General features: G+C 35.7%; 1 protein-coding gene across 1 annotated transcript in view; it reads right to left on the bottom strand.

The window, feature by feature from the left end:
• Nucleotides 1-854: 854 nt before the first annotated feature.
• Nucleotides 855-26,119, bottom strand: part of FMR1NB (fragile X mental retardation 1 neighbor) — a 33,050-nt gene continuing 7,785 nt past the window's right edge. The window contains exons 2-6 of the mRNA XM_008572251.1: nt 18,070-18,180; nt 14,704-14,844; nt 13,284-13,380; nt 2,546-2,718; nt 855-1,012 (exon numbers count right to left, since the gene is read on the bottom strand). Of these exons, the coding sequence (XP_008570473.1) occupies nt 996-1,012; nt 2,546-2,718; nt 13,284-13,380; nt 14,704-14,844; nt 18,070-18,180 (539 nt within the window). The 3' untranslated portion in view covers nt 855-995. The remainder of the gene's footprint in view (nt 1,013-2,545; nt 2,719-13,283; nt 13,381-14,703; nt 14,845-18,069; nt 18,181-26,119) is intronic.

Genomic DNA, 26,119 nt, shown 5'->3' with positions numbered 1-26,119 from the left:
TAACTGATTCCTGGGAAACTTGAGTGTCCTTCCCTTTCAGTTCTTCTCATTCTCCAAGTGATTACTAGTCTGGGCTAGGTACCCCTGTTATGTGTTCCCATAGACCTTGGTACTCTTTGTATTTTAGCCTTGTCGTTATTTCTTTACCTGGCTTCCTCTCCAGCTAGATTGTGAGTTCCATGAAGGCAAGGCCAATCTGTCTTGCTCATGACTGTATCTCCAGCACACAAAGGGTGCATGGCACACAGCAGGGCTTCAATAAATGTTTGTTGAGTGAATGAGTAACAAGCCCAGGTAAACTTTAGTCCCATGCATTTCAAAAGAGGAAACTGAAACATTAAAAAGATATACTTTTTTTAAAAAATAAGCATAATGAATTTATGTATATCACAGAACACAATTGTTTTCTTTAGAAAGTAAAGAAAATATAACAAGATAACAGTATTTAGCTCTAGTTAATGAGATTATGTTTTTTTTTTCTTTCACATATCCTTATTTACTGAATTTTCTATAATAATCATGTCTTACTTTTATGGTGGAAAAATAATGTTATAAGTTTAAAATAAAAAGAACAACCCTCCTACAAAATATGTTCACCTCTTTTCCTAAAAACAAAAGAATACCACATATAATGAAATATGATCACTGGGGTTTTTTTCCCCCACTTTGCTCGAACGTGAGTAACAACATGAAATCTCTGCCTTATTTGGCATCAACAGAAGTATATGTTGATAAAATGAAGCAAGTTGCAAAAATCAGATCAATATTTAGACCTGAAATGCTACCAGTGCTTTACACATTGTTTTAAAAATTTTGTAGAAACAATTTTTAATAAAAAAAAATTCAGATTCTGGTTTGATGCACAAAAACAGAACTACAAAGTTTATTTCATATTTGAAAGTAAATATGACAAAAATAAGATCCATTTTTTAAATGTCCCATTAGGTTTGGATAACTGAGACAGTCTCCTCTGCTCTGGATGGTTTGCATTCATCTTACCAGGAAAGTAATGCTATGGGAGAAAAGTAAAGTAGGGTTAAACAACTTGAAACGACTGGTATGCATACATCACAGTTTGTTATAAAAAGAAATGACTGCAACAAAATCCTCTAACTCTACGTATTGAATTTGTGATTTACTTATCTATTTCCAGTTTGCCAGTGCATCTTATGTTACTGTGAGACATACAGACAAAATATACAATAGCAAATACCATTACAGAGATAATTTCTGAATAACAAAATTAACTTCCATGCCCCAGTGAATGACCCAGAGAAATCAAGTCTTGTTAGTTTGGTTATAATGTCATATATGAGCCTATGTGTGTATGCATGTGTACATGTGCACGTCCATGTATTGTATTAAACTCATGTAAGGTAATATATTAGCATGAATAATAATATCCATGTTTTATTATTATTATAAATTTATGTATTACCTTAAATAAATAATATATGTCATATGTAAACACACACACACACACACACACACACACATATATAAAATACTTTGTATAAAGATTTTCTTTTTCTTTTCCTGAGATAAGTCTCTTTTCCTATTCATCTAGTATAAACTTTTTTTTTTTTTTTCATTTTGCAGATTGGTGAACTGAGGCCCAGGAAATTTAAGGACATGCCCAAGATTACACTGTAAGCAACGGCAGAACTGAGACTAAAGTTTAACGGTCTGTTATTTCACTCTGCTTCTCTGTAAGTGGGGCTAGAAATTAACACTTTAAATTTGAGTAGTGTATTGCAATTTTCAAAGCATTTTCACATATTTTATATTGCTTAAGCTACATAAAAAAATGTCAAATGATGATATTAAAGAGCTGAATAGTTAAGTTACTGGCCCATGGAAACACCACTAGTTAATGACCTGGGTCTCCTTGCTCCCAGTCCAGTACTCTAGTCCCTGAAGTATTTCCTCTTTTCTCACCACCCATTTTATTTTCACTTTGCCTTTCATGGTTATTTTGGGAGGACGAGACCCAGGTCAAGTCTAGAGAATCTGTAAGCCTGTGCAAGTGAGGCCCAGATAGTCCCTGGTATATGATTCTGGGATAACTCTCTTAACCTCTTCTAACACTGCACTGTGCAGGTTTGAGGAGCAGGTAGCTGAGACTAACAGCTAAGATGCAGGATTCGACACCAGGTCTGTCAGACTCCTGAAGCCATGCTCCTTGCCCTGGATATGTAGTATGGTCAACACAAATTGGGGACCATGACAATTATTATTTAGCAAGGGTGTCCATCATGGAGCCTCAGAGTCAGAGTGGGCAGATTCCATTTCTTTGCTCCCACTGAAGGGCTGAACTATGTGTAGCAAATAATGTGGCACCTACATAATTTGGGACATTTCTTGTCCACTTTCCTACCATCCAAATATTCCTAGTGATAATATCATTTCAGAAGCTGTCCCTCTGTGGTCCAAACATATATGGGGTAAAAAATAGGTGTCAGTCAACCCAAGATGATGGTAGAAATATAAAGCTAACAAGAATCAGAGATTGAGCCCTTCAACTTTACATCCTATTGTCAATTACCTCTGTTCTCTTGACTGTCTTCCTCACTTTCTTCATCGTCATCAACTTCCTCACTTTCCTCACCTTCCACTGCTCTTCCTATCATTTCAGTATCATCGTTTGGTCTGTTTCTTCGATTCCTCAAACACTTAAAAATGTTGTCGACTATCCTTTGTAAATAGTAGGCCAATTTGCTGTAACATGAAAAGTTCAAGTGAAACTTTATTTCTCAAAAGTGACTGAATAACAATGGGGGGTTATAAGAAAAAGGATATGTGCACATGTTCTCACTTATTTGTGGGAGCTAAAAATAAATAAATAAATACACAAAAAACCGGGGTGTGGTGAGGGAAGAAGGCACAACAATTACAATTCCATGAAGTTGATAGGACAAGCAAACAGAAAGGACATTGTTGGGAGGGAGGGGGGAGGGAGCAGGAAGGAAGGTTTCAGTAATAGGCCACAATAATCATCCACATTGTATATTGACAAAATAAAATTAAATTTAAAAAAATAAAATAAAAAAATAAATAAAAAACTTATGCAGTATTAAAAAAATAATAAAGAAAAAGGATATGTGCACAGATAAATCTTCACACTTTCCCACCTGACTTTTCCTTTTATTTTTTCCTTTCCTGCCTGTGGGATGATCCCACCTGATTTTTTTAACTCACCAGATTTAATAAACCTGATAGAAAGTATTACACTTGCCTCACTCATATTTATCATTGTAACCATCATTATTACTCTATGCACACTCATTTTGATCATTTGGTCCTCCACAACAAGAATGCTGTCCTACTTCTCTCTGTTGACATCAGTGTTATGCACACTTCAACACCCAGCTTAGATATTATCTTGTCTAGAAAACCTTCCCTTTCACTCTCAGTCTAGAGGGATTCCTCCCTCCTATGAACTTCAAAACAAAATACTAATGGTGCACATTAGATTAGCATTTATAATTATCAAAGCATTTTCATTTACTATTATTGTCATCTGGTAATCAAATCCTATACTCCCTTGTGTTTGTGTGGACAGTGGGTGGAGGGGGCACTGAAGAGGCTATCATATGCCAAGACCTTGGCTAAATGCTTTACATACTTTATCTCATTTAATTCTCCCAACAACCCTAGAAGGTGGATTCTGTGTTTCCTATTTTTCAAATGATTATACTGGGGCTTTGAGAAGTAAGGTAACTCACCCAAGGTCACACATAGGTAGTATATGGAGATTCTAGGATTTCGACATAGGCCTGTCTGACTCTAAAGCACGGGCTCCTTCCATTAAACCATACTGCAGTGTTAGCTAATAAGGGCTATGATAGACTTCCTACGTGCCCAGGCCTTTGTATAAGCATTTCATATGCATGATCTCATTTAATCTTCATGATAACTTGATGAAGCAGGTACTACTTCTATTATTCCCATTTTTCAGGTGAGGAAACTGAGGCACCAAGATGGAAAGTAACTTACCCAAGGTCACCAAGCTACTTAGTAGTAAAGCCAGGGTTCAAATCCAGACCTACCTAAATCTAAAGTCAATCTCTCCCCTACTATGCTAACCTGTCTCTTTCTTCCCTCAAAGCTTATAAATTCCTTCAGGCTGGAACCTTACCTTACACCTTTTAATAACCCACACAGGAAATGGCGATGTTAGCTGATTTTTATGTTTATAGGACCTTCACTTTCTAAAAACTAATCACACACCAAGGAGAAAGAATAGGAATGTTCATGGCAGAGGTATGGAGAAAAACCCAAAAACAGAAAGAAAGAGAGAAATATTTGTGCACAATATTACGAAGAGGTAAAAACAGATAATCTTATCCTCAGCTCAGTGCTAGGTAGCATGCAGAAGAGGACAACAGGATCCTGACAGTGCTACTTAGCTGTACGGAGCAACCAGGTTCTGAGCATGTGGGGCCCAGAGATAGATAAGCCTGCCTTTGAAATAATGACTTTGAAGGTAATACTCACTTGTCTCCCTTAAAACTGCATTACTGGGTTGTCACTGAGCTTCACTAGGTATGATACAGAGCAAAAAAGAAAAAAAAAAAAAAGCCTTTTTCCTAATTAATCATAAAAAAAATCTTCAGGCATAAATGAAATAGTGAGTGAAGGCAAAAAATATATGATTTACCTATGGCCTATTTATGTTGCCATGTTGTTAACTAGACTCAAAAAAATAAAATAAAATAACTGAAACACTAAACAGTACTCATTCACTTACAGCCAGATGTGTTTCAGAATACAGAACTTTGGGGATTTTAGAAACATAATATGTCATGATATACTTAATATTACACAACACTCCCATGGGGTCTGGGGCAACATCTCGTAATCAAATACAGTAATATTTCTGTAACAAAATATATAAAAAAGCACTGAATAATGACTTGGAAAAAATCTCAGGTCAAGTCAGAACAGGTTTTGCTGCCAAGTGAATTAGGAAAAAATCTTCAGGTTTGCAAAATTTTTTGAATTTCAGAATTTTAGAGAAGTTGAGAACTTATACATTTTTCTAACACTTTCAATATTGCTTTTCAGCATATCCTACTTTATGTCATTAAAATAACTATGCTTTCTTTATCCACAGATTTTATTTTAAATTTAGTGGTGTACAGTTTCCCTTAATTAACAAACAGAAATGCAACACAGCCTGAACTGGTCTAGGTTTCAGAGGATTTGGTTTTAAATTCAGCCTTATCACTAACTGGCTATATGACTCACATTTATTACTAAGATCCAAAGTTAGGTATTCTATCCAATATCTAATGAGAATTCCCAATGGAAAAAGAACAGGTAAACTTATTTGGCCAGTGTCCTAGAAGTGATTTTCTTCTTTTCATGTAAAAGGTCATATATTATGGCCAGCATAGTCACTCTTGAAAAGTACAGGTCAACTTACTGTACACTCTATTCACTCGCTGGTTCATTTGCTCATTTATGAAATAAACATTAGAGACATGAAGATGCATAAGACATAGGACCTTTCATTAAGGAGCTTAAAACTTAGAAGGGAAGGCAGATATACAGGCTGATAATAATATCACATTGAAATAAGTCCAAGTAGAGGTAAGCAGGAATGGACAGGAAACAAACAGGAAACAGCTTGACCCAGTATGGATAGGAGGTTTGGGATAAACTTCCTGGAAGAGGTGACATCTAAGCTGAGGCCTGCAGTCTGAGTGGAGTGAGCCAGATAAAGAAGAGTGGAGGTGGGGAGATGCATAAGAGCATTTCAATCAGTGGGTGTACTGTGTGGAATGGATCAGGCACGTTGTCTGTAAACATCAAGTAGAATAATATGTTTAGAAATGCCAAACCCACTGGGAATTTCTAGTAATACAGATGCACACAGTTGTGAGACTTTTTTTTTTCCTTTAGGAATGCCCAGGAGCCTGGATCTAAGAGCAGAGAAGTGGTATGGATTCAGTTTCAAATGAAACAAGTGGACAAGAAAGAATGGATTAAAGTACTAGGCAATAGGATCCAGACTGAATAAAGAAAGCAGATGATGATAGGAAAATGGCAGATGAGGGAAAAAGAGAGTTAAAGAGCCTGGAGGTCTAAAGAACAGATATAGCAAGAGAAAAGTTAGAAGACAAGAAACCTATGGTGAAAGAGTAGGATTTTGAAGTTTAACATTTCAGAGATTCAAAGGTCAATTTTGGGTGAACATCAATGTTCAAGACGTGGGCATGAAAGTGGGTGGCCAACAATGAGTACAGGAGAAAGTAATCAGAATTGAGTACATCAGGGAACTCGGAGGCTAGGGCTCAAACAAGCAAAAAAGTACATCACTAAAGAAATTTGTAGAGTGTTCTGAAACTTCAAGAGTTTAACATAATGAAAAGATGGGTACATGAAAAAATTACCAATGCCTATGGAATCACAGGAATCACCTCAGAAAGAATACAGTAAACATTAATAAGTGAGAAAAGAAACAAATGGCTCATAATATTGATAGTGAGGCTGCCCAGGAATATGATCAGAGGGAGCAAAGTACAATACCTAGAAAGTATCTGGACCAAAGTAGGAGCTCCATAAATATTTGCAGAATAAATGAATGCATAAGGTGTAGAACTGGAGAGCCTGGTACAATTCCAAAAGGGCTGCATATCAGATTCATTTGGGAACCTTAAAAATGACAATTTTCAGGACCAAACCTCAGACTTACTAAATCAGAATCTCTAGGGTACAGCTCAGGAATCTGTATTATTAAATACTCCCAAGGTTACTTTTCACAGAAGCCATCTACAGAACAGAGCTTGAGAAACACTGGTCTAGTGGGTTGATTTTTTTTTCCCATGGTTCTTAACAAACTCTAATCAATTGATGTTTTAAGATTTTTAAAGAACGTAACATCAATTTTATATGTAAGAAACAGAGTTTAATTCACCATTTGCAAAGGCACAAAGATATTCAGAAAATCCATAGTAAGTAACTAGATTATCCTATTAAGTGTTTATTGAGTTACCCACTACATGGTCTAGGGACAAGTGGTTCTCAAACTTGAGTGTAAATGAGACTCACATGTTGTGCTTGTTAAAACACAGATTTCTGGTCCCCTCCCCCAAATTTCTGATTCAGTAAGTCTGGGATGGGGCCTGATAACAAGTATTTCTAACAAGCTCCCAGAGAATGCCAATGATGCTGGTTCAGAGACCCCATTTTGAGAATTCAAATTCTAGACTCAAAGAAGTATGAGGCCTGGTCCCTTGTCCTTAAGGAAGTTACAATTTAGCCAAAGAAATAAAACTAATAACAGGAAGCAAAGGATAATTATATGTTAAATTATGTGGATCAGAATACAAGTACAGAAAGAGGTTTCAAAAAGAGAAAACATTGGGACTGGAAGCAGTTTGAAAACACTCCATAGAAGAGTTGGGACAGCTACAATTTGAAGAACAGAAAGAATTCAAGTAAGTGAAGAGGATAAAGAAGAGCAATCCCAAGATATGGGAGCAACATGGGCAAAAGAATAGAGATAAGAATATAGCCTGCGGTATGCCAAGAAAAATAAAGATGCCTCCCTGGCTGGGGCAAAAGATATATGCATGGAGTACTAGAAGATATTTTATTGGAGTTATAGAATGAGTCCAATATAATGGCTTTGAAAGCCACAGACCTTTAAGTAGACTTAAAGCAACAAATTGTCACTGTGTTTTTATCTACATTTTTTTCTTCCTCTCACCTATAGTATAAAAAACAAGAAACTCGGAAGATGGGTTGGAATCCTCACTCTGTCACTATGTAATCTTGAACAGGAGGCCAAACCTCCGTGCACCTCTCTGCTTTGAAGGTCAAATAAGACAATGTATGTGAAAACTCTACATAAACTAGAAGACGCCAAACAAATGTTATTTTTATCTGTACCTCTTTTATGGACTGTGACTTTCTACCTTGGATACTTGTGTTATTTCCCTTATTAGATTATGTGTCCCTTGAGAGCACAGAGCATGATGTGATTCACCTCTTAGTCCTTCATAGCATCTAACACAAGGCCTAGAACTCAGATATTATTGAATCTATCTGAAGTTCTTGAGTGATATAATGAAACAAAATAGTACTATTTTAGGAAGAAGTGTCTGGGAGGACAATGCAGGATGGATTAGAGGGAGAGTGGATTAGGAGTCTAAGTATATATCCAAACTGGCTTGGCAGGGATCCTTACTCGCTCCCTCTTTATCTAAGGGCAAAGCCATCTTCCAAACTGCACTTGCAGCCCCATACAGATATTGTCTCTCTTGTAAGATCCCTCTGGATCAGACATATCATTACAGTGCCCTCTTCCACTCCCAACCCTGTCTTTGCCCTTTAGATGCTAGCCTTGTTTCCCTTTTGCTCCTCTCCTGAAACCACTTGCCCAGGACAGGAGTGAGTATACAAGGCCTGGACTAAGTTGTGAAAGTAAAATGGGAGAAGGGGAAAATCCCAGACTCATTCCAAAGGGAAACAAAACAAAACAAAAATGACAGAGAAACTAAGCGCTAAGTGAACAGATTATATATTGGGGATGAAGGAAAGGAAAGAGTCACAGATGACTCCAAGGTTCTACCTAGGAAACTAAAGAAATCAGTTACAGAAATGGAGAGGTATCGAAGGGAGATGATTTGGGAGGAAAAGGTGAGTTCACTTTGCCCATGCAGCATTTAAAGTGGTGACAGAACATCAAATTCTCAAGAGCAGTTGGAAATATGGAACAAGTAGAGGTGAAGATTTCAGATTCAGATTTAAGAGTCATTCACCCAGAAAATCTCAGAATATTATGGTCAGAAAGGACATAACTCTAACACAATTCTCCACTCGGATTTTGTGAGAAAATCAGTACCCAAGTAAGTTAGACTCACCCATGAAACTGATGGTAAAAGTGGAATTAGAACACACATCTTTTCAAATGTTCTTTCTACTATATTCTCCTAACATTCTCTGATAAATTAGAGCAAGGCTTTGGGAAACAATCATAGTTGGAAGAGCAAAGAATAGCAGACTGAGATGGAACAGAAGGGTCAGGGGAACAATGAAATTCAAGGGAGGAAAGTTTCAAGAAGGGAGCAGTCAACAGTGTACTAAGTAATAAAAAGGTCAAGTTGGATGGGAATTGAGAAAAGGCCATTGGATTTTGCAATGAAGTTATTAGTTACTTGGCAACAGGCTGTTCTTTTTAATGGTATCTTCTATTCCAGAATTCTCTAAAACGCTGCCCTTGGAGTCCTTGCAATGGGAACACCTCAGACATAATCCACATATAATGAGGTTCTCTTATTATTTCAGTAATTAAATTACCTTGAACAGGGTCCAAGAAGAACCAGCTTTATACGAATTTCAAATCTATAGTGACTAATGTTAAAACAGAGTTCCAGTTTGCTCACATTCTCATCTGACATATTTTATCAAAGTTCTTAGAGCCTAGTCATACTTTTAAAGTTTACAGATTTTATTTCCTTCCTCTGAATTCATATGTATATAATCCTAGGAACTTCAAACTTTCCAGCAGTTGGCTAATTACTACATAAAGCTTTTCAAAACATCACTAATTATATTGTACAGTATAATGAAACACACAAACATGGGATTTGAAAATGTAAATGTCTATTGTTTAAATTCAATGGGAGATGATTTTTAGGCAATTTTTGACACATTTATTCCCAATTCTTTACCTCCATTCTAATAAAATAAGTGACATTAAGACTATCAGCATAATTTAAACCACATTATAATACAGAGAATCACACAGGAGGATTTATCTAAATGTAGAAATTTTCAGTAACAGCCATCTGGCAAATAGCAACATTGAAAGTGTATGGGGGATGTGCTTTTTACATCATTTGTGTATCAGGTGATCTACAAACTTTTTTTTTAAGTCTTTTTTTATTAATTGAAAGAAAACATAGTTTTATCATTTTCAGACTGAGTTCTGATATTTTTTCTTAATTAAAAGTTACAAATCCAACCTGATAGGAAGAAAAAGAACATGAAAATGCACTTCATGTGAGTTTAATAGGCATGGTATTATAATGTTTGAATTTTCCACCTTATCAAAGCTATGTATACACTCAGATATCATATCACTATATGATACACAGATGTTTAACTGGCATATGCCCACAGATTTAAACTTTATCTAAAAACAGATAAAGATTGGAAACTAAATTTGGAGACTACTGTTGGCACTCTATTACTATAATGGGAACAATTCTGCTAACCCCCTCCTCCTTCCTCCCTCTAGTTACCCCCTCCCCTTGCTTCCTTTTGTCCCCATCCGCTTGATCTTTTCCTTCCTTCTCCTGTAAGTCTTAAGCCTACCATGACACTTAAACATAATGAAGCTTCTGATCCCTATTAATGAGGATACAAATAGATCTTACATAATCTTGAGGATTCAATGAATTTCAAGACACATCTTATATGCTAGTTTAATAAGGCTATTAGTAGCAAATTCTTAGAAAGCTTTTCACTAATGCTCTCTGCTTCCTTTCGTATATGTGTGACCAGTTCAAGCCAGCTTGAGTTCTCTGTGTACCTGATACATATCATGCCTAAACTAATGTCAAATAGAAGTAAACTAGAGATTCAGTTATAAATTATTCCAGGAGCAAATTTCAGTCACCTCTGCTGAGACATGACAAGCAGTTAAGGGGTGTATAGTGAGGAGACCCCCATCTGGATGTAATGAATTCATTGGGAAGGCCCCCTCCCCATCTAATCCAAATCTTGTCCTCCCTCCAAAACCCAGCTCAAATGCACCTCCACCGTGGAGCCTGCCCTGCTGTGTCCCACTCGCCCTGAGCCCCACTGCTTCAGAATTTTTGTATGTTACTGCTACCATTCACTTTAGTCTTCAATTATATTCCATCTTATATTGTTGTTTAAATGTGTCATGCTTGGGATTTGTTTTAAGGTGGATTTAAGCTCCTTAAAATTAGAGCCTATGACTTAGACATTCCTGTATTCTCTATAACACCTTGCACAAGAAAACACTGAAGGAATGTGGTCAGTTGTGGAAAGCATGAATTAGGAACCAAAAGAATGAAGTACATTTGGCTCCAGAGAGCAATTATCCTATTCCCTTAAGTTGCTTTCACTTCTCCCACCTGCTCAGGTTACTTCTCAGTTTTCTTCTCTCCAGCTCTTGCCAGTTGTTAGCTCCTTAGGCAATTGGTAAATAAAAGGCACTGTCCAAATTGCAGGAACCGGAGAATGTGAAAATATCATTTGTTTTGGCTTACCAAGAATAGAGCCCCAAGAGCTTTTTCTTAAAGGAATGCTTAAGTATCTAATGTATAAGACAAGACCCAGCAGGAGGAGGAGCTTAAGGGTATCTTCCAATGCTGAAAGAGCAACAGAGTTATTTCAACAGAGGCCCAGATCACGGTACTGCAGATCTGCACTTGGCTTTTAGCTCGTCCGATTTAGACCTGAAACTGTGTTTGTCTTCTTTCCCTTACTTTTTTAAGCCACTATGTATTGATTTTACTGCTGCATCTATTCCCTTTTATGGGGTTATTTATTTTACCTACTCTGACATTTTATCTACCTCTTTATTCTTTGAAATGAAGAACTGCAAGTGAGTTAAGGGGATAGTTCTAAGAAGATATCTTGCCCCCCAAAATGGGGATTCAGCAGCCTTTGGCTTCCAATTAGATCCTTATTTGGTATCGGGTGGGATCTCCGTTCTTACACGATAATTCCTCTTGCCTCTAAAATCAGCTTACCAGGAAAAGCTGACAGTGCCCACCACTCTTAAGTCATTATTCCTGAAAACTCAGCTAAGCAGCAAGCTGAAATTGCCACCTGCTCTGGGGTCCTGACAGGCAGCTCAGGATGATGGAAGGGGCATACTGCTGTTACACAACATAGTAAAATAAATACATAAAACATAGTAAACCAAAATATTTGGTGTTCAATATTTATGCTTATTCACATTGTTCAGGTATCTCAAGCAGTTTGTATTGTGTAGAAAGAAGACAATATATTGTTATCAGGGATAATATTTTGGATTTCATTTTAGAGGAAAAAAAGCCTGTGGACTTGAACATCCCCATAAAACTCCTTAGCAGAGGCATACAGAGAGGCTATAATGGAATTATTATACCAAGTTTATTATCCCAGACACTCACTAAATTGCATGGCATAATCCTAGCCACCAATTTCTAGCAAATACTATTTTATTCTTATTCATGGGTTACATTTTACATGAAACCAAGCTTTGAAGGGAAGAAGGAAGGGCCAAAAATTCCATTCCTACTCCCAATCACCTGAGAGAAGAAAAAAAATGAAAGAAACTAAGGAATAGAGATTACCCACTCGGAACAAAAAACTAAGTGAAAGCTGAGAAAACAATTGACTGTCATATGCAAGCTGGAATAGCTGAAATGCAGTGACCCATCAGTAGATTCAAAATAGGCTGTTAAAGTGATTTAAGACTTGATGATCTTTATGGAAAGTAAGGTAACATACATATAGTCTAAATATTGTAGTGAAACTTAAACTGTTTTTTTTTTTTTTTTTTGGTAACTCTAATATTACTTTCCCATTGACTCAAACAAAAATGTCAAAGATGCTTCAACTTCAACAGGCACCTTCTCTTTACCAGAGAATTTAAGAAGGTACTTATTCTAAGGGTTGTGACAGTGCCAACAGTGCACTGGCACAAATCTAACAGTGAGTACTTCCTTAACATTTGTGCTCTAAGTGCCTCACCTCACTCTAGTCCTGGCCCAGCTCCCTACCTCCACACCCACTCTGTCCTAGTAGGTGGGGAGCTATTTTTTGAAAAACAAAACCAAACCAATTTGGAAGTACTATGTTAGTAATCCACTGGGATTTTGTATAAGATGCTAAGAAGAAATCTGGTAAAAATTGGCTTGAAGACAGACCATTAAAGATCAGTGACAAATGATTCAGCGGAGACTAACACTTCCAGTAATACTTCTGGTTTGCACTTAATAGCCATTCCCATTCCACACACTTCCAGCTCCCTGATTTATTTTTCCTTTTAGTTGGGGTTTTGTCCGATGAGGGAAGGTACAGACATTATGCAAGAGAGTATCTCAAATCTAAGGAAAAATAAAATAGCATGTGTGTTTTTAAAAAATATTACAGTAACTCTACTTTTAGATTTTTCTCAAACTACTTTCTTTCAACATAAGGAACACAAACATAATCCTCTTGTTTTTGAAGCATATGAATAAACATGTCTACACACAAATATCTATGTATACTTAGCTATCAGCAAATAAAAGTCTATGTTTGCCTACCTCCTCCGGAAAAGAGAACAGCAGAAAATGGGCAGACATCCCAGAATGATCATGTTGATCACACCAAACCCAAAGATCCGTAACATCTGCTTAGGCTCTGTTGGTTTAATTATATCCTGTTACTTTTATTACTTAAGCAAAAGAGGCAAATCTGAGCTTTTTCATAAAGATTTTATATATATACATAAATAGACATTAGTTAATAAAGTAAAATGAAGAGGCATTCTTATATGACAGGTAAATGTCTTTGCTATTCTATAAGTAGGAGTTTATGACATGTTCTTGAAATACAACTAAAGGCTACACTTTCAAAATGTGCCTCCCAATGAAAGCCTTAATAAAATTATCCTACTGTTTTAGTTAACAGATTATTACTATATATAGTATGTATTTCTTCCTACGGTCCTAAGTGTGCTTTTTCCTTGGCCATATGTTATACATCCTAGAGTACTCAAAGCACAGATTAATCTGTGAACAGTTAACTTGGTAAAGAAATGGCTTTTAAATGTTTACTTCGAAATTACAAAATGTTAAATTAAACAAGGAGTCAAGAATTTTCAGGTGAATAAGCGTATTTTAGTCTTTTATTCATTGGGAAATGCATTCTAAAGTGATTGGGGAATTGTAAGTCACGGTTCAATTTCTTCCTTTACAAGAACCAAATGTCTCTTCACACATAATATAAAGACCAAACTGATGAATGAATTATAAATACCATGTGACAGTGTTAAAATTGTAATACTATATTCATGATCAGGTTTTAGTTTCCATTATTAATACTAGACGTTCAACAAAGAGCTATAAATTGAATAGGGACTATGTTTTGCATGTTCCCTCTTTGTAGTATTTGTTAGTGTTTCATCATATCAAATCAGTTCATCATGGGACCAACTGGTAATATGTCCCTATTATCCAAATGAAGGTAGCAAAAACAGATGGTCTAGTTCTGAAAACTTTGTAAACAAAAAAAATCTTAAGACCCAAATTCAAAAACAACATAACAAAGAAAAACTAATAAACAGACATTAACAAGAAACATTCAAGTCTATTGTTACATACTGAGATGTTGAAGACAAATGGGAAGAATTCTACTCAGGAAGAGAAGCTGAGGAGAGAAAAGCAAGCTAAGGCATGCCCAAGTGGTATCTTCTTTCAGGCACTGAGGGCTGCACTTAATAGAGCCTGAAGCCTCTGGGACAAAGGACAGAATGACTAAAACAAAAGAAAAGACGAGACTAATTTTGAACTGCCATAGTCACTGTCTAAGGGCTAAGCAGAAACTGCTCTAAATAATTCACTATTCTAGGGCTGGGAGCCCCCTTTAACTGTTAAGCTGGAAGATCCAAACATGAACTTATGCCATTGCGAACTTTCAATTTTTAAAAAGAGAAATAAAATAAATGAAAGAGGATGAACTTACTGTCTTTTAATGGGGCGAAGCAGCGGAATTTACTGGTCTCAGATGATGAAAAACAGCATTTGTATCTCAAACATTTTCTCTCCTCAAGATCTTCATCCTTTATACAAGGCATCACCACCTGATTCTCCTTTACAATGCATGCTTTTAGAAACAAAAATCCAAGAAAGAGAATTCAGAATGGTTAATAAGCACTTTTTCTAACTAAATAATTACTGCAAGGCAAAAAGAGAAAAACAAACACTTAAGCTAGTACATTCAAAGAAAAGATTGAATGACATACACAAACAGTAATGAATGCCAAAAATAAGAGTTAAACTAAAAGTTACCACAGTTATCTAACATCACATTTTCAATTCTAGATGAACTGCATAAAAATACAAGTTGTTAATGGATCACTGGTAAGGTAGTTTTAAAAGGACTATAAATTATGAGCTGAGTGGTGGTGATACAAATATAACACAAAAGGAACTAAATAACAACAGGCCAAGTGCCCTTAAAACTAACACCCTGTTAAAATAATACCACAGATACCCTCTTACTTAATTTTACTAAGCTGCAGAACTCACTGAATGCATGAATGAGAACAAATGTAAGTAAAATTCACATGGTTTACTGCTAGAGGGGAAGGTAAGTGATACTATTAGTATTGACCTACATTTGTGAACACTTACTATATTGGCACTACAATATATTTTAAGATTCTTTCTTTTGTTCTTAAGTTATGACTATAATTTTGAATAGGCAATGATTTATGGCATGAACACCAAGATTCATGCAACAGCAGTAAATTTGTACATATTTGAATCTAAACCTGCAAGTTCAAATAGCTGATTTTTTAAAAATATCCTGCTTTATAAGAAAAACAAATAACTAAAAAGGCCAATAACAGATTTGTATTGAAAAAGAAAAACCTCCACAATATGTCTTAAGGCCAGAAAAGATTTAGTTCAATCTCCTATATCGTCAACAAATACTGACTTAAGAAAGTAATAACTAATGTTTTTATAATCACTCTGAAGCACTTCAACATCAGCAAAGAACAATATAATTTGTTCTAAGCATAGTTTAAACTCTTAGTGTATTTTACTATATTCCTCTTTTCTAAAGATTGGCAATTCCTGAAGCTAAAGTAAAAATAATAATGGCTATCATTCATTAGGCACCTATGTGGGCCAGGCACTTTGCTTTACATACATTACTACTAATCTTTACACCAAACTCCCAAACTAAGTTTTACAATCTCCTTTTTAAAAATAAGGAAATAAAGGATCAAAGTAACTTGTGCAAGGTCACAAATTTAATGCATTATCAGTTCTCCTGGATATTTATTTCCTAAACATTTTAGACATGTGAGAACTTTTCCTACTTTGCTGTTATATAGTCTAAGCAATCTGTTCTCTAATTCTGCCAGGTCCAGAGTGACTCTGCTCCCCCAGGTTAAGCTGTATCTGGAATACCATGTTCAGTTCTGGGTGTTACACAAACAGAAAAGGATGACAAAAGTCAGACCTAGTCAAGGATGGGATGGACTTCCGACCTGCTGAGTTTCTCACCATTGGCCCTGTTCAAACACCACTTTCCAGAAATGCTAAAGAGAAGGTTTAAATCATAGAAGAGACTGGACCAAATAATCTCTAAGTTCCCTTCTAATGCTGAGCTTCTGTTATCCTATACTTACACTGCATCTGATGGGCTTTTTTGCTAGATATTAAAATTAACTTTCTGATTCAAATTACTAACAGACGCTTTTAATTTTAAAGAATAAAAAGAGAAGAACCATTTTTATCTGGTTTAAGTATATAATTGTGTCCAAAGGGAGAAAGATCACGTGACCTCTCAAGCTTCCCTGGCAGTCTGTTTCAAGGTTATCATTTCAATCTGTAAGAGGTGAATGTTTCATAAACAACAGCCTAATGACAAAAAAAAAAAAAACTCTTTTTCTAATGCTTAAGTGGCAAGAGTGCTTATTTTCAATTATACAGGAAAGAAAATAAGTTGGCTAAAAATGTTTCACATTTTATAAACCCATAACTATTCTTTACAAGAAAGACAGTAATGTACATTTTATAAATATTTAATTTCTGTTTTCAAAGATTTGAATCAACCCAGGTCAGATGTTTCTATTAAAATAGAAAAATTTGATTTTATTGAGCAAAACTGTTTTTTCACTCAATTGACTTTAGTTTAACTTACTGTGCCAGGTTGGAGAAATATTTGGAAAATACAGATATCTCATTTAGAATATTTTTAAAGGTGGTGTTGGTGTTTATATAATGTAGTTATTATAAGTAACTATGTGACAGTTTACATTTGCTATTTTCATAAACTTCAAAGCTCATATCTTCTGTTGCTGTGAAGATTTGTATTATCTAATTGCATTTTTCCCACAAACTTTTTGAAGTGCCCCCATGAAACCAACATTGGCACTTACTAAACCATTCTTCCAGCTTGTACAACATAACTAACCTTCCCAGATTACTTTTTCTCACTCAACTTGATCATGGGAGTATTCTTAATTTAAGGAACTCGTTTATTTTTCTGTTCCCACTGGCAGTAGGTATTATAATGCCCATTTTGTACTTGATTAAACCAGTATAGAGAAACATGAAGAGATTTATGCAAGGTCACAGAAGAATTCAGTGGTAGGGTCTGGAATTAAACAATGGATATAATTTTGAGCTTATATACGTACATCAAATTTTGCTGGAATAAATTCAGCATGATTTTTAATAAAAGCTCTATCTTTGTAATTAACATATGCCAATTTGTGTGAAGCTTCTCCTTGAAAGGGCATGACATGCTGTAAAAAACAAAACCTGTTTACTTGTGGTTAATAATTCTCAGGGGTCATCATGTGCTTCAAAAACATTATGTACAGAATCACAAAAAGACAATCTGACTTGAAGCCTGGACTTTTTATCATTAAGAATCATTAAGACAGATGAGAAAACATCTGGCATATTCCATGACATCAGAGCCACACAGTACCCTGCTTAACACCGCAGAAGACATCGATTTCACAATACTGGGTCAGTGACTAAATTTGAGGTGAGGCCATTCAGGTAAATTGTGAAAGGTTTAGATATTTGTGAAGGAAAAGTATTTTATAATGAGTAACAAACATTCATGGAATGCCTTAGAAATATTGCATCAGTTCATCTTCAAAATTCTTTGTGGTAAATATCTTCATTTTAAAGATGAGGACACTGAGATTCAGAGAGATTATCATGACTAAAGCAAAAGGCAGAGCCAGTATTCAAACTTGGGTCTATTCTACTCCAATGCCAATACACCATCCACGTTGCCGCCTAAGCATTTAATTATTGTTTTCAAAACAAGGACATCAGGGGGAAAAAAAGGACTTACTTGTTGGAAAGAAGAAATTCAACAGACTATCCCATGCAGCTTCTTCCTTCAGAGATTGTCCATTTCCATTATCAGTGATATATTGATCAGGAGATATATAATTTGAGAAGCCTTAAGAAGAAGTGAAATTATTAATCTCAACATATAAAGCATTCATCACTTTCAGTGACTCCTTAATAGTAATTACCTTTGCTTAAATTAATTATGGAAAGTAATAGCTAACAGATATTGTACTTTCATCTCATAACAGCTTAGGTATTACTAATAATCAGAATACAATTCTACTATGAAACTGAAAAAAACAAGTATTAAATTTACAAATGCTTAAGCTATAGGCTGACATATCACATTGTTGCACTGTAAACTGATTTACAATAGTGAGCTTGCCGCTGACAAACAACATTGATGTTTAGAGGCCTAATCAACTGACAAAATGGAAATGGTATGTATTCCAACTTAATCAGACCCCATCACAGAAACTTGCAAATATGTTGGCTTCCTCATATACTGATAAAAATTAAGGCCTTAAATACAGTAAAACTTTCTTATCCTTCTGTCTCAATATTTCAAAAAAAAAAAAAAAAGACGAAACTGTTTTTAATCTTAGTTGCATGACTCCCTTCTATATAAGAGAAAACAATAGCATGGATTTGTCCATATCATTAAATATTTCCCAATACTGTCTTTTATAATGTCACAGTATCCCATTATATGGCTCTGTTATAACTGAGTTAACCATTTCCCCATAGGAAAACATTTAGGTTGTTTACAATTTATTGATATTATAAAGAATATTGCAGGGACTATCATTGGAGCTACCTATTTGCAGATATTCATGAAAAATTCCTTAAGATAAATACTTAAGAAATGGCTCTTGATTGACCATGTCCGAATTACCTTCCAGCAAAGCTACCCCAAAGTACAGTTCTACCAGCTTTCTTGCACCCTCGCCTTTTTTTGGTTATTTGCTAATTTGGTGGCAAAAATAAAACAAAATTTCACTTGTTTGAATTTGCACCTTCAGTCAACAATGAGCTTACATACATTTGTTGCATAGTAGGAAACTTATCCCGTAATGGGCCACATTTCAAATATGTTTTTCAATGTAGTCTGCTACCTATACATTTTTTATGGTGCTTGGAAAGGTTCAGAAATTTAAAATTGTTTATGTAATCAAATCTATCATTTTCTTTATTATTTCTTCCTTTCAGGTTATGTATAGAAAGTCATTCTATACTCTAATATTACCTTCTAACATTTTATGGTTTCTCTTTTTACCTTTAAATCTTTAATCCACTTGGAATATATTTTGGAGTATGTTATGGAGTAGGGATTATACTTTTTCCAGCTGTTCTTATACAATGTATTAAATCCATCCTTTTCTACTTATGACATCATCATCATATTCTAAGTCCTGATATGGTCATAGATCTGTTTCCTGACTTTCTATTCTGTGTCACTAATCTATCTGTTCATGCACCAATACCACTGTTATAATTTATATTATGTTGTTAATATGTTTTAATAACTGATCTGGAAATCCTTTCATTAGTCTTTGTTATCAAAATTTTATTCTCAACTCTAAATAATTTTTTAGATGAACCTCAAAATCATTTTGTGAAGTCAAAAAAAATCCTGATAAGATTTTTATTGTAATTATGTTCACATTTAATATTCATTCAAAAAACATTAATTGTACGTTCCATGAGCTAGGCGTGAATCCAGTTAAATGTAGACTCATTTGGAGAGAAATGATTACTTTACAAAATTTGCCACTTGAGAGCTTTGTTTCTCCATCCATTTAAGTTTCTTTCTATGCCCCTGAGTAAAGTTTGTAGTTGCATTGATACAGGTACTGCACCTTTCTTATTATGTTTATTCCTAGATATCATATATATTTTGTTGTTATGTGAATATGATCTCTATCACCACATTTTCTACCTGATTACTAGTATGTAAGAGAGCTATTGATTTTTGTTTGTGTATTTTCTAACCCACTACCTACCTCACTTGACTCTTGTTAGTTGTCATTGTCCTTCAGTTTCATTCCAGATAAACAATCATACTAGCAATAAATACAGATGGTTTTGTCTCCTTTATTTCCAATATTAACAGCTCATTGCTTTTTCTTCTCTAATCGCATGGGCTAGAACTACTAACACTATGTTGAATAACAGCAATTATAATGGGCATTATTGAGTCTTTTCTAACTGTAATGGAAATGCACTAGTGTTTCATCATTAAGTATAATATTGCCTGCTAGTTTAAGATAGATATTCTTTATTAAATTAAGGATGTATTCTTCTAGTTCTAGATTACTTGTATATTTTCTTTTTTTCTTTTTAGCAGCTGGGCAGTACAGAAACCCAAGCCTTTGACCTTGGTTTTATAGCTCCACACTTAACCCAACTAAGGTAACCAGCTGGCCCTACTTACAAATTTTCTATCGTTGTTTTGTTTCTTTTTTAATCAAAAATGGAAGTGGGATTTTATAAAATGTTTTTAACATTTACTACCTTGACCATATTTTCCCCTGCCTTCTAATTGTTGAATGTTAATATATTTTTCAATATTGAAATATTCTTGCATTTCTGAAATAAAACCCATAAATGTTGATACTTTATGTAGTATTTTTGAATCAACATTTCTAAGTGAAGTGTGTCTGTAGTTTTCTTTTGTGTATTATATACGTAGGTTTTGGCATGAGAGTTATACCCACTTCATAAAATAATCTAAGATGCTTCCTGTCTTTTATTATTATTATTATTGAAAGAGTTTAAACAGTGCAGGAATTATTTGATCCATTAAAGTTTCGGGAAAGCTCATGCGTAAGAAGCCTGAATCTGTATCTTCTGGAGGGGTAGATCCTTAACTTTTTATTTCTTCATGGTTATGAGTCAATTTTTTATTTTTCCTAGGAAATCAACCACTCACAAAGTAACTATTAGGATACGATCTAAGAATATTCACGTGTAATTTTTAATGATAATATCTTCTCTCTTATTTTAATGAGACCAACTTCCATACACATATATTTGATTGTGTTTCTCACAATGAACTCTATTATAAATGTTAAATCAAGTTAAATTATATTATTATTATATTATAAATGCTTTATGTCTTTATTTTTTCCATTTCTACTTCAATTTCTAAAACTGTTTTATATATTTCAGTACTATGCATCAATGTTCATTCATGCCAATGACTATTACATATCTTAACAATATTAAAAATAATCCATTTTATCCTGTTTGTTTTCTCCTAATCCCTAGTCATTACTGAATACCTGCTATAATCTACATTTTGGGGATATATGAGTGAACAAACCAGACAAAATCTCTATCCTCATGGACAAGATAGACAAAAAGAAGTAAACAAACAAATTAAATAATTACAAATTGTAGTGAGTACTATTAAGAAAGTGGATACCAATACAGAATAAGGTAGGGGACCTACTTTAGGGGCTGGCCTCTCTGAGGAGATGATATTTAAGCTAAAAAACATAGGATTAGAAGTCAATGGCCACACATAAGACCTAGAAAGGTGCATCCAGCACAGGGGACAAGAAATGAAATTAAGATCACCAGGCACACTTTGCCAGATTAGAGGGCCTGCTGTCATACATGACACACGAAGGGAGCTTCAGTTGGAAAAGGACTTTTGTTCTCTGCTGCCCTTTGTTTGCTTGGGGATCCCCCTTCACCCCACCCTGCCTTCTCCAATTGACTGTCCTTGTTGCCACTTGACAAAGCACACCATCTGAAGTAAGTGTTGGCTGGCAGTAGCACACTGCGACTGGAGTCTCCACTCTGGGTTATATTCAGCAAGTGGTGTTCTCTTTGGAGTCTCTCCAGATAGAGATTGATCTCCCAACTTAGAGTCCCCAATTCAGAGTGCCATAGCCTCTAGCCCCTGCCAAACAGGCTTGGCCTTAGCCTGAGGTGAAACACAGGTTGCTCTGACGTCTCTCAGTTGTTCTGGCCTTTGTTCAGAAAAAATTGTATGTTTCTGGCATACAGATTAAAGATGATACTTGTCTAGGTTCTCCAGATTTTCACCAATTGTAGACCTTTTGGTCATTTCAATGTACATTTGAAATGGGGAAAGCAATTAAATATCTTTACTCAGATAAGCACCATCAGTGGCAGCCTAAACCACAAGCCTAAACATATTTGACCTCTTGTTTCTTTTCTACTCTGAAAGACAATTATTTATAAATTAACTTAAGCAGTATTTCTCAAAGTGTGGTATGAGTACCACTATTGGTACATGAGGATTTTAGGTGGAACACAGATTAATATTTGTATATGTATTAATCTTTGCTATTTATGTATGTATTTAAAAGTGTAAAGGAAAAAAAAAATAGGAGTAGCATACCAAACCCACCATGACGCCAAACAAGGTTGACATCACTTGCCAAGTTGCAAAGCTTTATAAAATCCCCTTTAACTTCCTTGTTCTTTCCTCCCTGGGGCAACTGTCCCCCTTTCCTCTCTCCCTCTCCAAAATCTCCCAGCAGCCAGCTCCCAAGTATTTTTGTCAGGTCACCGTCTCCACCCTAGCAGCCTCCAGCCTCTTTCCTCCTCCCCATCACTTCTCATATGCAGAATAATTTCATTATCTTGGCTTCTAATTTGCATCCTTACATACATTAGCAGATACAGCAAATAAAAGATTAAAACCAAGAAATTAATTAAAATTGTTATTTCCTGCTGCCATTTAAGGAAGGTAAATGTGCAGCAGGTAAAGAACCAATTATATTTCCCTGTCATGAGGAATTTTTATTTTTTAGTTTCCCTGTTACAAAAAGAAAGACTGAAAATGTAACTATGTTTCAAAGGAAACGAAAAACCAAACTCAATGCAGAGGGCTTCATGGACCTGTAACCTGTCTAATTATACAAGGCCTCGCTCTTAGAAGGCTCTCATGCTTGGCTTAATGTTCAGCTATAGCCATCTTGAAATATGTAATAAATTTTGAACAAGGAACCCTGTATTTTCATTTCACAAATTATGTTGCCAACCCTGCTCTGCGGTGAACTGAATGACAGGAAGAGGAAAGACAGAATGAGAGCAGTGCCTAACGGTATCAGTTTCGAAAGGATTTTGCTGGGGCTTTAATAAGTTGAGTGTCTACCTATGCTGCCATCTTTCTGGGACCTGGCTTCAAACAGACCTAAATTTGCATCCTGACTGACACATACCAATTGGTGAACATGGACAAGTCAGTCACTTCCCTTTGCCTGTTTATTCATCTGCAAAACAGGATAATATTTATTCTGAAGGGTTGTAAGAATTAAATGAAGCCATAAATGAGGTGCTTAATACAATGTAAAACAAGTAATTTGTTACATGTATTTCACTATTTATTTTTATTGTATAAATTTTAAACTTAATAACATTACTTTGTTTTCAGGACATTTATTTTTATAAATTATTCTGTTAATAGCAAACACAACCAGTTTTCAATTTATAACTATGCTACAGTTTTCTTTTAAAATGAATATACTTGTGTAAAAGACTGAGATAGTTCAAAGAAAAATATGAATAACTGGTAGCTTTAAGATAAGCAAGAGTTATGAAGGTGTTATACAAACGACTGAACAGGAGAAATACCCACCTAGTGTAATTTCTACATTAAAAAAAAAAATTAAGTTTGGCCTAAAGGTTTCTTCAGACACAGTGAACTGTAACCTAACTTAATATATAAGCAGACTATAACCTACTCTTGTAACAAGTAGCTGAGTCTCAGCCAATTACAGGCAGCCAAGTGTTCAAGCCATATTCAAATAAGGCAAACACCCAGCTGTAACCTATCCAGCTGTTTCTGTATGTCACTTTTCTTTTTCTGTCTATAAATCTTATCCAAACACACAGCAGCCCAGGAGTCACTCTGAACCTATTCTGGCTCTGGCCATTCCCCAATTTAAGAATCATTCTTTGCTCAACTGAACTCTGTTAAATTTAATTTGTCTCAAGTTTTTCTTTTAACATTTGAGAAAAGGTAACTGAAGCCTAAAGAGGTAAAGTGACTCATCAAGGGTCACACAGTGAGTCAGTGGAAGAATCAGAACAACCCAGGTCTCCTAACTCCTAGTTTAGGGATCCTTCGATTACACCACATGCACACATGGTTAAAGCAAAAGCAAGCTTGGTGCTTAATTAAGTACATGGCAGGCAGCCAGACCTTCTATGTGCAATGCCTCATTTTCTCCCCAAGGATAACAAATTAACAATTCTCACATAATGATACAGAAACTAGTTACTGGGTTCTGCCCATGGAGTTAAAGCAATTTGAAAATATCACCTATTAATTCATCTTATTTCTCATTTTTTAAAATATCCCCTGAAAAGGATGAGCAATAAAGACTGACTCAATAGGTTACAGATAATTGATGGAGAAGATAGGATTAAACTCCTAGTCCCCAATCTTCTTATCTCCTCATCCTGTATGCTATTGGTCTGTATACCTTCTGCATAAATACAACCTGAAAAGCAATGTGGCTTGGGAATCCAAATGACAATACAAACTAGAGGTATCCCAGAGTTAACCCAGGTCACTCAACTTCAATTCTTCTACATGGAATTAAATTCAAGAGAACTCAGGAGGGTCTGGGGAGCTGAGGACAGCCCCCACTGTGTGGCAGCAGGCAGGAGCATGCCTTGGGTCCTCGGTAGGAACTGAGGGCAGTCCCCACCTTCCAGCAGCAGGCCAGAGCATGCTCAGAGTCCTAGGCAGTAGCCAAGGGCAGCCCCCACCATCTGGCAGAAGGCAGGAGCATGCCCAGGGTTCTAAGCAGGAGGCAAGAGCAGCTGCCCCTGCCCAGTAGCATGCTGAAAACACCACTCCTGCACAGGTGGCTCACCACAACCACTGCCACAAAAGCAGCTCACCACCAGAGTATTAGCTACAGCCACCATACAGGCAGCCCACCAGACACTTGACTGCAATGACACAAGAAGAGCCAGCAGTGGAAACCAGAAAAAGAACAGGAAATCTCTCCATTCAAAGCCTACTCCAGAGTAATAGAAGCAACTGCTCTATTAGATGACAAGACATCAATGCAGAGATACTAGAAATACGAAAATCTAAGAAAGTATGACACCACCAAAAGAATACAGTAATTTAGAGCAGGAAACCTTTAAAATGTCAGAAGGGTCTGTCTAGGAATGAGAACGGGAATTTTAGTTCCAGGACCACATGCTCTGATTTCACCACAATTCTCCAGAGCCATGGCCAAATTATTTTACCTCTCAGTGTGTGTTAGTTTGCTAGGGCTATTGTAACTAAGTACCATAAACTGAGTGGCTCGAAACAAAAATTTATTGTCTAACAGTTCTGGAGGATGTAAGTCCAATATCAAGGTGTTTAGCAGTGTATTTTCCTTCTGAGGGTAGTGAGGGAAGACCTCTCTCCCTGGCTTGTAGATGATCATCTTATCCTTGTGTCTTGTAGTCTTTCCTCTATGAACATCTGTCTCTGTGTCCAAATTTCCTCTTTCTATAAGGACACCAGTCATATTGGATTAGTGCCCATTCTAGGTAACTCATTTTAACTTGATTACCTCTATGAGGACCTTATCTCCAAATAAGGTCACATTCTGAGGTACTTTTTGGGTGAGGGGAGCACAATTTAACCCATACCGCAGTGTATTTAGTTACATTAATTAAGTGCAATCATTTTAAATGCGAAATTATATATAATCCATACAGTCACATATTACCTCCTGGGAATCTGGGAAATCTGACAATATAAAGAATGAATCATAGATTATTTTAGAAGAAAACATCTTAAACATATAATGGAAAAATTCCTCATGGAAATAAAGAAATCACATGAATAGACAGTATTCTTTCTTGTGTGGGAGTTCTACTCAAAATAGAAATAGAAAATGAAGAACTTGAAGACTAAGAAAAAATGTACAATTTGTAGTTTTGTTTTTTCAATTTACTTTTTCAGAGGATAAGAAGGCTCTCAGGGACCGAGCCTGTGGTGCACTCGGGAGAGTGCGGCGCTGGGAGCGCAGCAGTGCTCCCACCGCGGGTTCGGA

Source organism: Galeopterus variegatus, unplaced genomic scaffold (genome assembly GCF_000696425.1).
Source record: "Galeopterus variegatus unplaced genomic scaffold, G_variegatus-3.0.2 Scaffold767, whole genome shotgun sequence".
NCBI classification, from domain to species: Eukaryota; Metazoa; Chordata; class Mammalia; order Dermoptera; family Cynocephalidae; genus Galeopterus; species Galeopterus variegatus.
The sequence above is the reverse complement of the archived record's forward strand: the minus strand, read 5'-3'. Positions and strand labels throughout refer to the sequence as shown.